This window comes from Cynara cardunculus (genome assembly GCF_001531365.2).
Source record: "Cynara cardunculus var. scolymus isolate 2C chromosome LG 16, CcrdV1, whole genome shotgun sequence".
In the NCBI taxonomy this organism is placed as follows: domain Eukaryota; kingdom Viridiplantae; phylum Streptophyta; class Magnoliopsida; order Asterales; family Asteraceae; genus Cynara; species Cynara cardunculus.
Genome location: NC_037543.1, coordinates 19284424 through 19298949, shown reverse-complemented (window position 1 = coordinate 19298949; position 14526 = coordinate 19284424). Strand labels below are relative to the sequence as shown.

At 34.7% G+C, this 14526-nt stretch overlaps 2 protein-coding genes across 2 annotated transcripts in view; both read left to right on the top strand.

Annotated features, from left to right (window-relative positions):
* The window catches only part of LOC112529077, a 7149-nt gene extending 4485 nt beyond the window's left edge, over window positions 1–2664 (top strand). Inside the window, exons 3-5 of the mRNA XM_025140152.1 lie at window positions 354–923; window positions 1021–1352; window positions 1510–2664. Of these exons, the coding sequence (XP_024995920.1) occupies window positions 354–923; window positions 1021–1352; window positions 1510–2664 (2057 nt within the window). The remainder of the gene's footprint in view (window positions 1–353; window positions 924–1020; window positions 1353–1509) is intronic.
* Window positions 2665–3242: 578 nt separating this feature from the next.
* LOC112529076 lies at window positions 3243–4013 on the top strand. The gene has a single exon (XM_025140150.1). It carries the CDS (start codon window positions 3243–3245, stop codon window positions 4011–4013), a length of 771 nt encoding a protein of 256 aa, XP_024995918.1.
* Window positions 4014–14526: the final 10513 nt, after the last annotated feature.

The following is a 14526-nucleotide window of genomic DNA, read 5'->3' as shown; positions in this document are numbered from 1 at the left end:
CTTGTAATCACTGAATACCGCTTCAGATCACGTACTCGCCGGTCTCTAATCTTCAATTTCAGTCTTCCACGTTTGCTGAAGGTTCTTTCGTGTGAGTGTTATCTTCTTGAAATATTGCTGTCTCTGATAGATTTACAATGCAAGTTATTCAGCGATCACTGAACATACTCAGTGAAGATCGCTAGAACTGAAAATACATAAACATAAATACAACGTGAAAGATAAAAGGGATTATCATCAAATCACTGAGAGAGATGATCAACATGTGGATTCCAAGATTAATTGTGCGAAAGGTCCCTACATCTACAGGGTTAGTGGCCAAAATTATCATAGGATTGGTTCTTTGTTACCAGAAATTGGGAAGAAACCTCAATTCGCGCAACTTTATATCTACGACACTGAAAATGAGACAAATAACATAATTGAAGCAATGAGAAGGCAATTTGGAGTGGACGGCCTTGATCTTCAAATTATACAAGATTTGTCTACAATGTTAGAAGAAAGCAATGTGTTAGTACATTCATTTCGCATGGCAAGAGACAGATATATGTGTGAACCGAATACTGTTTTTCGATTACGGATCATAAACAGTCGCACAACGGATGGCCGACAATACAATCTACCAAGTGCTAATGAAGTTGCAGGCTTGATTGTTGGTGACCTGAGCGAAAACAATTTCGAGCGTGATGTTATTGTTGAACATCGTACAACTGGACTTCAACGGATTACTGATCTCCATCCGTCTTTTATGTCGATGACATACCTGTTAATACATCCTTACGGTGAAGATGGGTTCAGGCAAAATATATTACTCCAAAAAATGGACGGATCTTCTTCAAAGAGACAATTTGTAATAATGCGACAATACTATTGTTTTCGTTTGCAACAACGATCAAACGAGGGCCATACTCTTTTTCGTGCAGGTAGGCTTCTTCAACAATACATTGTCGATGCTTATATGACGATTGAAGAAGGCAGATTTCGGTGGATTCGTAATAATCAAAGATCAATTACGAACAGATTTATTTTCTGGGTTGATGGATGCCATAAATCGTGGTGACACAGATGGAAAAAAAATCGGAAAGTCAATAATACTACCCTCATCACATACCGGTAGTCCAAGGTACAGAGTTCAAAATTACCAAGATGCCATGGCAATATGCAAGTGGGCTGGGTACCCGGATATTTTTCTGACATTTACTTGCAACCCCAAATGGCCGGAGATAAATGAAATGCTCTACTTAATAAAACAAGAAGATGATCCAAATCGGGTTGACATTGTAAGCAGGGTTTTCGAAATAAAGCTCAAACAGTTGATGGCGGACTTAAAAATAGGAAAACCATTCGGAACGGTAATTGCATGTAAGTATCAACTGTTTACTATAAGTTGCCTTTTTGTCTAACATGCAATTAAACTTTCTCATTTGCATGTATTTTTTTCATTATGCATAACAAACAACCATGTCCTTTTTTTTATACTCATGTTTATATACCATTGAGTTTCAAAAGAGAGGTCTTCCTCATGCACACATATTACTTTTCTTGGAGTCGTCAGGGAAAAACCCATCAACAGATCGTATTGACAGAATCGTCACAGCCGAGATTCCAAATCAAAGTATCGATCCAGATGGGTTTAATGCAGTAACCAAATTCATGATTCATGGGCCATGCGGAGATCTCTATCCATCATCCCCGTGTATGTTACAGAGCAAATGCTCTAAGCATTTTTCCAAAAAATTTGTCCCGCACACAGTAATTGATCAAGATGGATTTCCAATATACAGAAGAAGAGATACAAGAGCTTTTGTGGAGAAGAAAACACATAAGTTGGACAATCGATATGTCGTACCTCATAACAGAGGTCTGATTGTTAAATTCGATGCTCATATCAATGTTGAGCTTTGTAATCATTCAAGAGTCGTGAAGTACCTATTCAAGTACATACATAAGGGTTCTGATAGAGCTACTGCTACAGTTTATTCAACAAACCCGAATGATGACCATGATGAAATAAAGACATATTTAGATTGCAGATACATTTCGGCTGCTGAAGCATGTTGGCGTATTTTCCAGTATGATATTCATTTCAGATATCCAGCAGGGGAGCGGTTACCTTTCCATCTTCCAGATGAACAACCAGTTGTTTTTAACGAAAATGATAACCCGGAGTCGGTAATGGTCAAACCTGGAGTAAGTAGAACAAAGTTCACAGAATGGCTTGAAACCAACAAAAGAAATCCCGATGCCAGAGAACTTAGTTACTCAACATTCCCAAAACACTGGGTCTGGAATGCAAGAGATAAAATATGGACAAGACATAAAAAGGGCATATCAATTAGCAGAATATACTTCACCCATCCGTCATCCGGCAAAAGGTTTTACATGCGCATGCTTTTAAACTTTGTAAAAGGGTGCACTTCGTACGAACACATTCGAACGGTGAATGGCATCACATATCCTTCTTTCAAGGGAGCTTGCTATGCTCTTGGATTGTTAGATGATGATGATGATGATAATGAATGGGTTAATTGCTTAACAGAGGCAGCAAATTGGGCAACTGTCACGAGTTGCGACATTTGTTTGTCACAATTCTTGCAAATTGCCAAGTCTCAAATGCACCAAATCTTTGGAAAAGAAATTACGCAGCATTGTCCGAAGATATAGCAACACTACAACGTAAAAAATACAAAGCATACGGCATGCAACTGACGGATGATCAAATTGAAGCTCACACATTGTTCGAGATCGAGGCAATCATGTTGAAAATGGGAAAAAGTTTAAAAGACATAGATGGAATGCCACTCCCAAATACCGAACTTTTACGAGAATTTAGTAACGGATTGGTCAATGAAGAGCTTGACTATTGTACCCAGGATTTGAAGGTTGCTCATGACATCGCATTTTCCAGTCTTAATACTTGCCAGAGAAAAGCTTATGATGCCATTCTTGCGTCAGTGTACAATGATCGAGGTGACTTGATTTTCATTCACGATCGTGGAGGAACGGGGAAAACTTTTCTTTGGAATACAGTCGTATCAAGACTTAGATCAGAAGGAAAGATAGTATTACGGGTTGCTACTTCAGGCATTGCAGCTTTGTTACTACCAAATGGAAGAACGGCTCATTCAAGATTCCGAATCCCATTGGATTTAACTACAGAGTCAACTTGCGAAATTCGTCACGGCACACATATAGTTGAGTTACTTCAACAAACGACATTGATTATTTAGGATGAAGCCCCTATGGCACATAAACACTCCTTTGAAGCATTGGATAAAAGTTTGCGTGACATAATGAGTTGTTGTTATGAAAATAGTAAAGACAAACCATTTGGTGGACTCACAGTTGCTTGTGGTGGTGACTTTCGGCAAATTTTGCCAGTAATACCAAGGGGAAATCGAGCCGACATTGTGAATGCCGCACTAAATTCATCTTATTTGTGGCCTTTGTTCAAAGTATACGAGCTCAATGAGAATATGTGTTTGCAATGCAACACTTTGTCACCGACAAATATGATAAATATTAAGGCGTTTGACTCATGGATGTTACAAATCGGAAATGGCATTGCCTACGATGATGTAACAAATGAATTGCTAAAGTTGCCCGCTGGCATCTTCCCAAAAACAATTGGCAACCCAATTGAATCAGTGGTTGAAATGATATATCCTTCTCTCTTGGAAAACTGTAATTGTCCTTCATATATAACTGAAAGGGCAATTCTCACGCCAAAAAATGATATGGTCCAAGAATTGAACACATTTATCATGGACATGCTTCCAGGAGAAGGAAAAATATATCTAAGTTCAGACACAGTTTGCAAAGGAAGTGTACAAACAAATGAGGAAGACCTCCTTTATCCAACTGAATTCTTAAATGGTTTGCAATTCAATGGCGTACCAAATCACGAGATTCAGCTAAAGGTAGGAGCCCCGGTTATGTTATTACGCAACATCAATCAAACAGAAGGATTGTGCAATGGAACACGATTGATCGTCACATTACTTGGAACATAGTCTGTTAGAGGTGACATTATTTCAGGAACTAATAAAGGAAAAAATGTCACTATTCCAAGAATAATAATGTCGCCCAACGAATCAAAATGGCCATTCAAGCTTAATCGATGTCAAATACCGTTGGTCTCATGTTTTGCTATGACAATTAATAAAAGCCAGGGACAATCTTTAAGTCGTGTTGGCCTATACCTCCCGAAACAGGTACACTCCTCAATTTTCTTATATTAGCATATTTAAATATGTACTTATATTCACATATAATTGCATAATATTTCAATTGATAGGTTTTCACACATGGACAACTATATGTGGCTGTTTCACGAGTGACATCGCATGAAGGATTAACCATAATAAATGCTGATGAAGAAATGGAACACCGTACACTCATAAAAAACATTGTCTACCATGAAGTATTCAATAACATTCATCCATCCACCGAGTAGATAAGGTAATAGTTTACTAAGTTTATATATTCATATTCTCTAAAATCCAACTTCTATTATTTCTTCTCATATTTATTATTATGATTCTCTCTAACGCCTATAATGGTTAATGCAATTCTATTCCATATTGTATACAAGAAAATCTTCATAAAAAGCTTCATCGAGGATTAGAATATATTGAAGATAGAGACGGATGATAAACGATTGAGTAAGCATAGAAGAAGAGGCTTCGACTACTGACCAAGTTGAACCATATGCATAGGGATCTATGTAGGTTATTTTGGTTTATTTTATTTGTTTCTTTATATATTAGAATGATTTTATTTTAGTTATTGTTTATGCTATGAAAGAATTTTTTTACTTACAGTATCGCGCATCGCGCGGTTCTCATACTAGTCTACCCTAATAATAAAACTCACAAGAAATTCGAGTAAATATGATAAACTATATTTTATACGACGAACTTGTATTTTCGTGGCTAAAAATTTATTTTATATAAGGTTTTGGATTAAACAAGTACTAAAAGTACTAAAAAATATTAATCACAAGGGTGGTGCCGATTGGTTTGAGTTTGAGCTCCAAAGATCAAAAGTGTCTGGAGGTCCCAGGTTCGAATCCAAGGAGGAATAAAAAATCCCCTTGTGGTCACGGAAGTTCAAATACGATGACTCCGGGCTACCCGAAAACCATATGGTTGCATTGCGGGTTGAATATTCATGTTAATAAAAATAAAGTACTAAAATTTAAAGCAAGATTCCAGATATAAAATTCTATACTGTTTAAGGACATTGCGAAAATCCTATAACCTCAAAATATATTAAATTGGTGTCAAATCATTATTTTTCAAAGTTTAGGGTCTACAAGTTTAATTTTTAATAGTTAAATGATCATAAAATTGACCGATGGTATTCCAAAACCGTAGAGAATTATTGTTAAATTTAGAGTAAATTACATTTTTTTTTGTCTCTTTGGTATGTTACTCTCGATAACGCATGTTGACCTCCTCGTTACTCTCGATAACGCATGGATGACCCGAGTCCTCTCGGACCGATTCAAGTTTGCTGGAACCGACTAGGTCTTGTTGGGCCCTCCATGGCCTCCACGATATTGGCTCAATCCAAGCCCACAATTGCTATCACAAACCATAAGAAAGAAAACCACAATTTCGAAACCACAAAGATAAAAGTCACAATTCTTAACAAACCAAACGGAACGAAAAACGCAATTTACTCCTTCATTCCTTAGAGGTCTCTTGATAAATTTTAAAGATTCAAATAATTTAAATAGTAAATTACATGATTTGTCCCTGTGGTCAGCTGTTTTTAACGGTCTATGTCAAAAAACTAGAAAAAATAAGGGAACATGTTCTTATGGTTACATTTGTTAACGAATTACAATCAAGCGGTTGCACTTTTTTAACAAGTTTTATTCTTGTAGTTACAGTTTTTCAACGAGTTTGGTCTCAAAATAAATCAACGACTTGAGTCCATGTAGTTGCATTAATAACCCAACTCGTTGTAAACATGTAACCACAGGGACACGATCCCGTTGAAGTTTTTAGAAAAATGATAAGGATCGTTAACAACATTAATCATAGGGACTAAACATGTAATTTACTCTTAAATAAATTAAAAAACAGCTGATTTCGTAATTTTCAGAACTTGAGGAGCTTAATTATAATATTCTGGAATTTATTTTAACATTAAGAATATTAAAGTAAAATAAGATAATAAATAAATAATTATGGCCATGGGGCTCCAAACCCGGCTACATCCACTTTGACCCAACAGGCCCAAAATAAAGAAAGGTCTACCCGGTTACCGCAATCAAACCCGCATTCGACCCAAGTTATTACGTTTAACTAACAACGTGTTTAATCCGATTTCACTACTTATTAATATCGGTTTCTAACATGCCTATATGCAATATAATTTTTGCAAAAAAATCGAACACCATGCAGCGGTTTTTCATCACTAAACGTAGGGTCATCGGTATGTCACACACCACAATGAAATTGGTCACACAATCGTCCTTTTCCGTTCTAGTAGAGTACTTATAATGGGAATTTAAGTTTATATAATAAAAAGCTATATGTTTTTAGAACGAAATTTTATGACGTGGCAAGTTCTATCGACTAAGGAGCTGTTTACCAAACGCTTACCAGGGTAAGTGCTTACCAAGTCATATTAACTTGCGAAAGAATATGGCAAGAACCAAGAATCTTACCTGGTAAGAGCAAGGCAAGGACCGAGAGTCTTATCCGGTAAGTGAGAACGATGACTCTTATCACAGTTAACACTTACCAGGTAAATTGTTGTATCCAATGCTGTTTTGGTGGACTAAAATCTTACCGGGTAAGAGAGTGATAATGTTGAATTTTACCGGTAAGCGCTTATCGGATAAGTGTTTGGTAAACGACCCATAAGTTTGATGACCTAAGAATGAATTGTTATCTTAACAATTTTATAGGAAATCTTAAGAATAAACAATTAATTAACCAGTAATTTAGTTTCTAAACTATATATTAATTGGTGTAAATTACATTCTTAGGGGGTGTTTGGTTCGTAGAATGGAATTCGATAGAATTGGAATTCATTAAATGAATTTGACTTTGAGGGAATGGAATGAAATCTGACATGCCTTGTGATTGCGTTTGCATGGAATTAGAATAGAATTCTTAACGGAATTGGATTAGGGAAGGAATCTGTAGGAAAGGAATTGAAATCCTAGCATATTGCCATGGAATTGTAAAATCTGTGCGTGAAGGAATCGACCGGAATTGAAAGGATTCCATAGTCTTATTTCATGAACCAAACACTCTATTTGGAATTTGGTCAAAGGATTGGACATTCCAATTCCTTTCAATTTCTTTCAATTCCCATGATCCAAACAACCCTTTAGTCTCTATGATTTATGTGTTTTAATACTCTGGGTCCTTATTTTTGAAATATCTATGGATTACATCCTCGTGGTTTGCACTTTACAACGCATTAGGTCTCTAAATCTAACTCTGTTTGAAATCCTTTCGTTAAAGTGGCTATGTGCATGGCACATTATGGGCAGTTTGGTCATTTTATGCATTTTTGTCATTTTACCTTAAAAAAACAAAGTCAAAAAACAAAAAGAATACCAATAACATATTGCCATGTGTCCGTCTTCCCTCACCCTCTATATCTGCAGAAGTATTTTTAGATCTGGATCTAAAGAGGAAGGGGAGCCATGGTGTGAGAACTGGAGAAGGAGATGGTCTTAAATCCATCGGCACCGTAGGACATGTAAGTCGTGAATACTTTAGTCCCCTTGGCAACCGCATGCTTCCCAAGCTTTCCCGGCATCACCAGTTTCACCGCCACTCGCAGCTTTACTCCTCTCATCGCCGTCGTTTCTGGTATTGGGAGTCTCGCCTCTAATTAGTGGTTTTTTGGTTGGGGATAAAAAATTAATTAAATGACTAAAATGCCCCTCTTAGTTACATTTAACAGAAATTTTTTTGGAGGGCATCAGATTTAGGAACTCAATGTGTTATAAAATACAAACCACAGAGACGTAATCTATAGATGTCTCAAAATACGGACGCATGGTGTTAAAACATATAAATTATAAAGACACAATTTAGGTAGGAAAATTAAAATTTTAAAAAATCAGTCTTGAATCGAAAGTTCTTTCAAGAAAATTAGATTACACGATGCAAAAATCAAAATTTGAGTGAATTTTTTCTTCAACCGAAATCAATTAATCATAATTCGGAGAAGATAAATAAATTTAATGTTTTTTTAGTAATATCTATTATTTATTAATTTTGCTACATTAATTTTAAAATTTTTAATAGCTTAATTTATTTTCATAATTATTAAATAATAGTTATTTTTACTATGATAATTAATTATATATTATTATATTTTAATAAAATTGTATGATAAATAAATGTAAAGTTTCATGGTGGGTGGTATTAAGAAAAGACAAAAAGAAAGTCTCATTAAAATAAAAAGAAAAAACAAAAATGTAAAAAGACCTAAAAGCCCTTTAGTTAACTAAAGTATTTAACAAAAGTTAGTTAAAGAGACCAAATCTGAAAGAAACTGACAACCGTATTGACCAAATTTGTAATTACTTTGAAAGAAATAGGGTTGTTTACCAAATTTTTCATTAAGTTTTGTATGGATAAATTTTTCTGTATAGATAAAAATTTGTTGTTGTTTACTTTTTTTTTTACCTGAATCAATCGTCTATATGACAATAATAACCGATCTACCCCTCAAACATGTTTGAACTTTACAACAGTTCAGTCAAACTCAAACAAAAAATCTATTGTTCATCAAACCAAAAAAACTACCAATCTATCAAACTATTTGAAGATTAAAACATAATAATCAACCATTTGAACATCAAATTATCAAAACATAATAATCAAGCCATTTAAACATAAAAAAAAGCTACTGTTACAAGAATCGAATCAAAATCAAAACAAAAGGTGGTTATTCAACAAACCAGGAAAACTATTGATCTTCAAACCACCTAAAAATACCCAAAATAATCCACACAAACACAACAGTAGCTTGGAATCGATTTCTGATACTTGTTATATTTGCTTATGGCTCTTTGATCGAAGCTTGTTTTTGTCATCGACGGTGCAATGGGGGAGGAAAAATGGATATCGTTGGAGATAAAAACAAACGGTTACCGGAGGTAGGTGATGATGTAAAGTCGACGATCGCTTGAGAGATGCCAAGGTCGACTGTAGATGGAACATAGCAAAGTCGGCGGTCGTAGGGTATCAACGACGAAGGAGGAGTCGAGCAGTAGCAACGAAGAAGGAGCAGGGACAAAGGAGGTGCAACAACAGAGGAGTTGGAAGGATGGAGGAGTTGCAACGACGAAGGAGGTACAACGATGGGTCGAAGATGAGCAACAACGATGGGGAAGGAGAACGTTTTCTCTATGGCTAGGGTTTGAACTTTGAAGGGAAGCACTGGAAGAATCAGGCGTCAATTTTTTTAAAGAAGCGTGTTGTTTTTAATAGGGGCATATTTGTCAATATTTTGGCTTAATAGGGACAACACATCCCTTCCATACACTGCGAATAAACCCATATATTTATCATTGAGCCGCAAGTAAACATCTATATATGGCTGTACGAATAAACCAAAACAACCATTAAACTAATTAAGTCAAAAATAAACAACCCCTAAATTTGATATGGCAACCACAAGAACTATAAATATATAATTTACTCTTTTTTTAATTCAAGATTGGTACTTCCATTTTTTTTCAAATTATTTTTTATTAATATATTGTATTTTAAAAAATCTACCGATTATAACAATAAATAAGTTGTAGATAATTCTTTTGAAAACATGATAGTTTTATATCATGTTAGGGTGCGTTTGGTACATTGGACAGGGACATTACAGAACAGGACAGGGATCCTTGTCCCATGTTTGGCATTAATTTTATGTGGAACAGACAGAAACAGAGTGGAACATGCCTGTTCCACCTCTACCTCATGGAACAGGGTGGAACAAGGTGGAACAGACTTATAATTTTACCAATATAACATCAAATAGGTCTCTTTTTTTACATTTTATTCATTTTTTAAATTTTATTTATTGTATTTTATGTTTCTTAAACTTTCATTTTACTGCCCTCAAAATATTGTTTTTATACGGTTTCTATATTTTTATTAATTTATGTAATTTATTATATATTAATAATAAAAAATAATGTAGAAAAGAGATAAAAATAAAAATAGAAACCCACATAAACTTTTTATTTGGTGTCATTTTAATTGTTTTGACGAAAATTTCAAATGATATATTTTGTTACAAAAAATAATTATTCTATTATAATTTAATAAATTACATAAATTGTTTTCTTGATTTTATCACCGTTAAACGTATTGCGTAAGGTTCACACATGCAATTTGTTGTTTTCGATGAGTTTTGTATGTTTTCCCTTGACTAGGGTAGTAAATATTCGATATTTGATATTTAATCCATTTTAATTGATTGTGTGCGTTTGTTGGTAGTAGTTTTTTCTTCTTAGTATGGAATGCATATAAATTTGCTTCGATAATAGATTCTTGATATATTATATTTACCTTTCTTCATATATCATTAGTTGATTATGAAATCATGTATTTTTGCAAATGTATATTTGCAAGTAGTTGTATTTTGATGTAAGTTATACTTTGCACACCGTATTTGTTAACATTTATATGGATTATTTAGTGAAAAAAACACTAAACAGGTCACTGGGATTAAATTTCATTTTAATCACTTCTGTCAAGTCCTGTCATGTCTTAGCAAACGTTGAACAGTTGTCATGTCTTGTTCTGTTTGCATACCAGACGCACCCTTAATGTTTACGTATTATTATACTTCCAAAATTGTATTTATTATTATGGGGGTGTTTGGGATTGCTTATTTAAAACAACTTATGCTTTTTTGTAAAAGTGCTTATTAACTTATGCGGTATCAAACCGGAGTTTTGTAAAAAGTGTTTGGATTAGCTTATAGCGGTACCAAACTGCAATAAGCTGATAAGTTGTTTTTTAGTGTTTGGCAAATTTTGCTTATATCTGTAAAATGACCAAAAAGGACAGTCATTCTATGGCCAAACGTCCTTGCTGTTCTGAACCTTCCACCGCCAAATCTCCACCAACCGACGACGATCGCTTTGACAACGATACGGTGTTGGAATCCTTCTTAGGTGTCTCCGATTTCGATTCAATCAACACCTCTTTCGACAGTCTCATCAAATCTAGGTCATCTGATTCCGATCAAAACGACTTGATCCAAATCGCTCTTCACCTCGGTTATGTTCTCCTCGAGGCCGGAAAACGGTCCGATCGTAAACGATCTTCCTTTCACAACGCAGTCGTATGGCCTCTTCCTCCTGATCTCACGATCAAGGTAATTTCGAATTCTGTATTGATTGTGATTTCCGATGTATCACGTCGCAGAGGGTTATCGATCTCTAGGGTTAGGGTATCGATTTGTTCATCGTATAGGGTTATCGATTTCTAGGGTTAGGGTATCGATTTGTTCATCGATTGGAGAAGAGGCGATTTTGGAGAAGACGTACCTGATGGAGAAGAGGTGAAGAGATGATTATTAGAGACAAGTGTTAGACAGGGTTAAAATGGTAAATCGGTAATAAGTCGATTTTCATAAGTCACTACGGATTAACTTATCAAAAACTGCTTATTACCGGTTTGGCACTGGTATAAGCAGTTTTTTTTTTTTACCCAAACACTACAAAACTACTTATCTTCGGTACCAGACTGAAATAAGTTAATAAGTCAGTTTGATAAGCAATCCCAAACACCCCCTATATATTATATATACACATGTTTGACCAACCCTTGTTTTTACTTTTCTTTTTATGATTTATTTATTTATATATTTATTTTCTTTAAATAATATACAAGTATTTAAAGCATGACACAAAATTCCACCAGGTGACGATTTCTTTGTTCTTGGATAATTTAGGTTTTTGCCGTGTCAAATTCAAGATACACTTGAAGGACCGGTGGGTTTGTGAGTCGTTATGAGCGGATTTTGGTTTACTCGAGACTCTAAATTGGCCAAGGATCCGGTTAGATGGGCTCATATCCTTCGTTTTAGTTTATTTGATAAGATTATGTCAGTAGTGGACCTAGAATTTTTGTCTAGCGAATACACTTTTAAGGTGGATTAAAGACCCACAAAGTCATCTGATATGTTTTTAGCCAAATTTCACCGTTTGAATGCACATGCTATAATAAGAAAATCATAACAACTATATTATTATTTTATACATTTTTCTCTTTTCTGAATCTACATGCCATTTATGTGATTTATATAAGTAATTGAGGTTTTTAATTTCTGGTTCAGTTTATGTGTGGAAGATAGAAATAAAAACTTCGAGCACTGGATCAATCCCCGTATTAAGAGCAATTCATGGGTAAGTTTGAGATTAAAGGTGATCAAGGGTTCAGATCACTTCTTACTCTTCTCACTTTAACTCTCATTCTCACACGATCTTTCGTCAAACCCACCCATGAATCTTGATACGGGGATTGATCCAGTGCATCTTATCTTGGTACATCTCATCCTAATGTGCATCCAAAAGTGAAGAATCCTCCTTACGCTTCTCACATTAACTCTCTTTTTCTTACCGGAATCCAATTCTATGTGTGTGTATATGCATGTGGAGGAGTGGAAGACGCGTCCTAAAATATGAGTTGAATGAAAGCGTGGATTATGCATGCTTTGAAAATTATTTATTGTGATTGAAAGTGAGACACCAAAACCAAAGACCAAGAAACAATGAAAGAAATGTGTTCATGAATTTCAGTACCCACAATATCTATATAACTAATTGCTTATAAGTTAATATTATATATATATATATATATATATATATATTGAGAATTTATTAGTTTATGATAAGTGTGAGATCCAATCTTAATAATAAATCAATAGATAAATTAGAAAGCTTATATATTTGATAATTTGACTTAAAATTTCAATTAAAAGGGCATTTTAGGTATTTTAAATTTTTTATCTCTCCTACCTCCGGCCTCCAACGAATATCATGTGATACAAAAAATACAACAAGATACACAATGTGATACCCAAAATACACCAAATAAATTTTGAAACTACTGTGATACCAACTGTGACGGGGATGGGGGAAGGGAGATTAGGTAGTGAGGGAGTCACGGGAACAAAGATGGGTCTAGCTGAAGGGAATGCTCACATGTGGGTGTTTAGTAGTTGATCATCGGAGACGGCGTCTTGGTCATACAAGATGTTCGGAGGAGGTCACCGGAGTGGTGGTTTGCGCCACCGGATTTGGTCTGTGTGTGTGTGTGTATATATATATATATACATATATTAAAATAACTAAACTAATTAAAGTAAATTGAATAATCAATAAAATTTACTAATTTACTATTTGTTTTATTTTAGTAAATAACATTAATTATCTAAAATGATTGGCTCGTATTGAAACTCACAGTTATCACAAACTATGTAGTTCTCATTAGATTAGGCATATATATATATATATATATATATATATATATAATTTAATTATTTGATATATATGTATATATTATATATATATATATGTATATATTTAATTATTTGATAACTCTAAAATTTATGAGATTCGTGAGAACTTCTACCTGAAGGTTTTGTTTCACATCATTTTTTTCGTCCATGTATAGTATTTAATATATTGATTAACATATATTTGTTTCGTATGCTTTCTATTCATATTGTAAAACTTTTTTACGTGTCTTTTTTGTTTCACAAACATATCAATTAAAAAGCTCACATTATGAACCGGATACATGTAAAACAAACACATTATGAAACAAATATATGTTAATCAATATTCTAAATTCTAGTTTTATATAGAAAAAAAAATTATATAAAATAACACATGATCCACGAGTTCTCAAGATTATCACAGTTTTATAGGTTTTCAAAAGAAGGTCCCTTACATATACATATATTTCTTTTCTTTAATTATGAATCCGTTTCTTGCAACCGTACGTGAGAACCTCACCTCCCCATTCTCCGATATCTTGAGGTTCTAATTCACTACAAAAATGCTGGGTATCAGCGAGGGAAAATTCTCTCGCTGATCCGTCGCTGAAAGCTCCGTCCGTCGCTGATCCGTCGCTGATACTCCGTCGGTCAAACAGTCGTAGGTAATGCTATCCGCGACGGATCAGCGACGGAAATCAGCGACGGATTTGCGACGGACACTTTCAGCGACGGATTTGCGAGGGAAATCAGCGACGGATTTGCGACGGACACTTTCAGCGACGGATCAGCGACGGATGTACTTAGCGACGGATCTGCGACGGATTTGCGAGGGAAGTATCAGCGACGGATTTGCGAGGGAACTTTCAGCGACGGATTTGCGAGGGAAATTCAAGCACTTTCAGCGACGGATTTTCCCTCGCTAATCCGTCGCTAATGATTAAAAAATAAAAAAATAAATTTTTTAAAAATACATAAATCCTGTATTTATTTTTAAAAAACCTGAAAATAATAATATATAACAAACCAAAT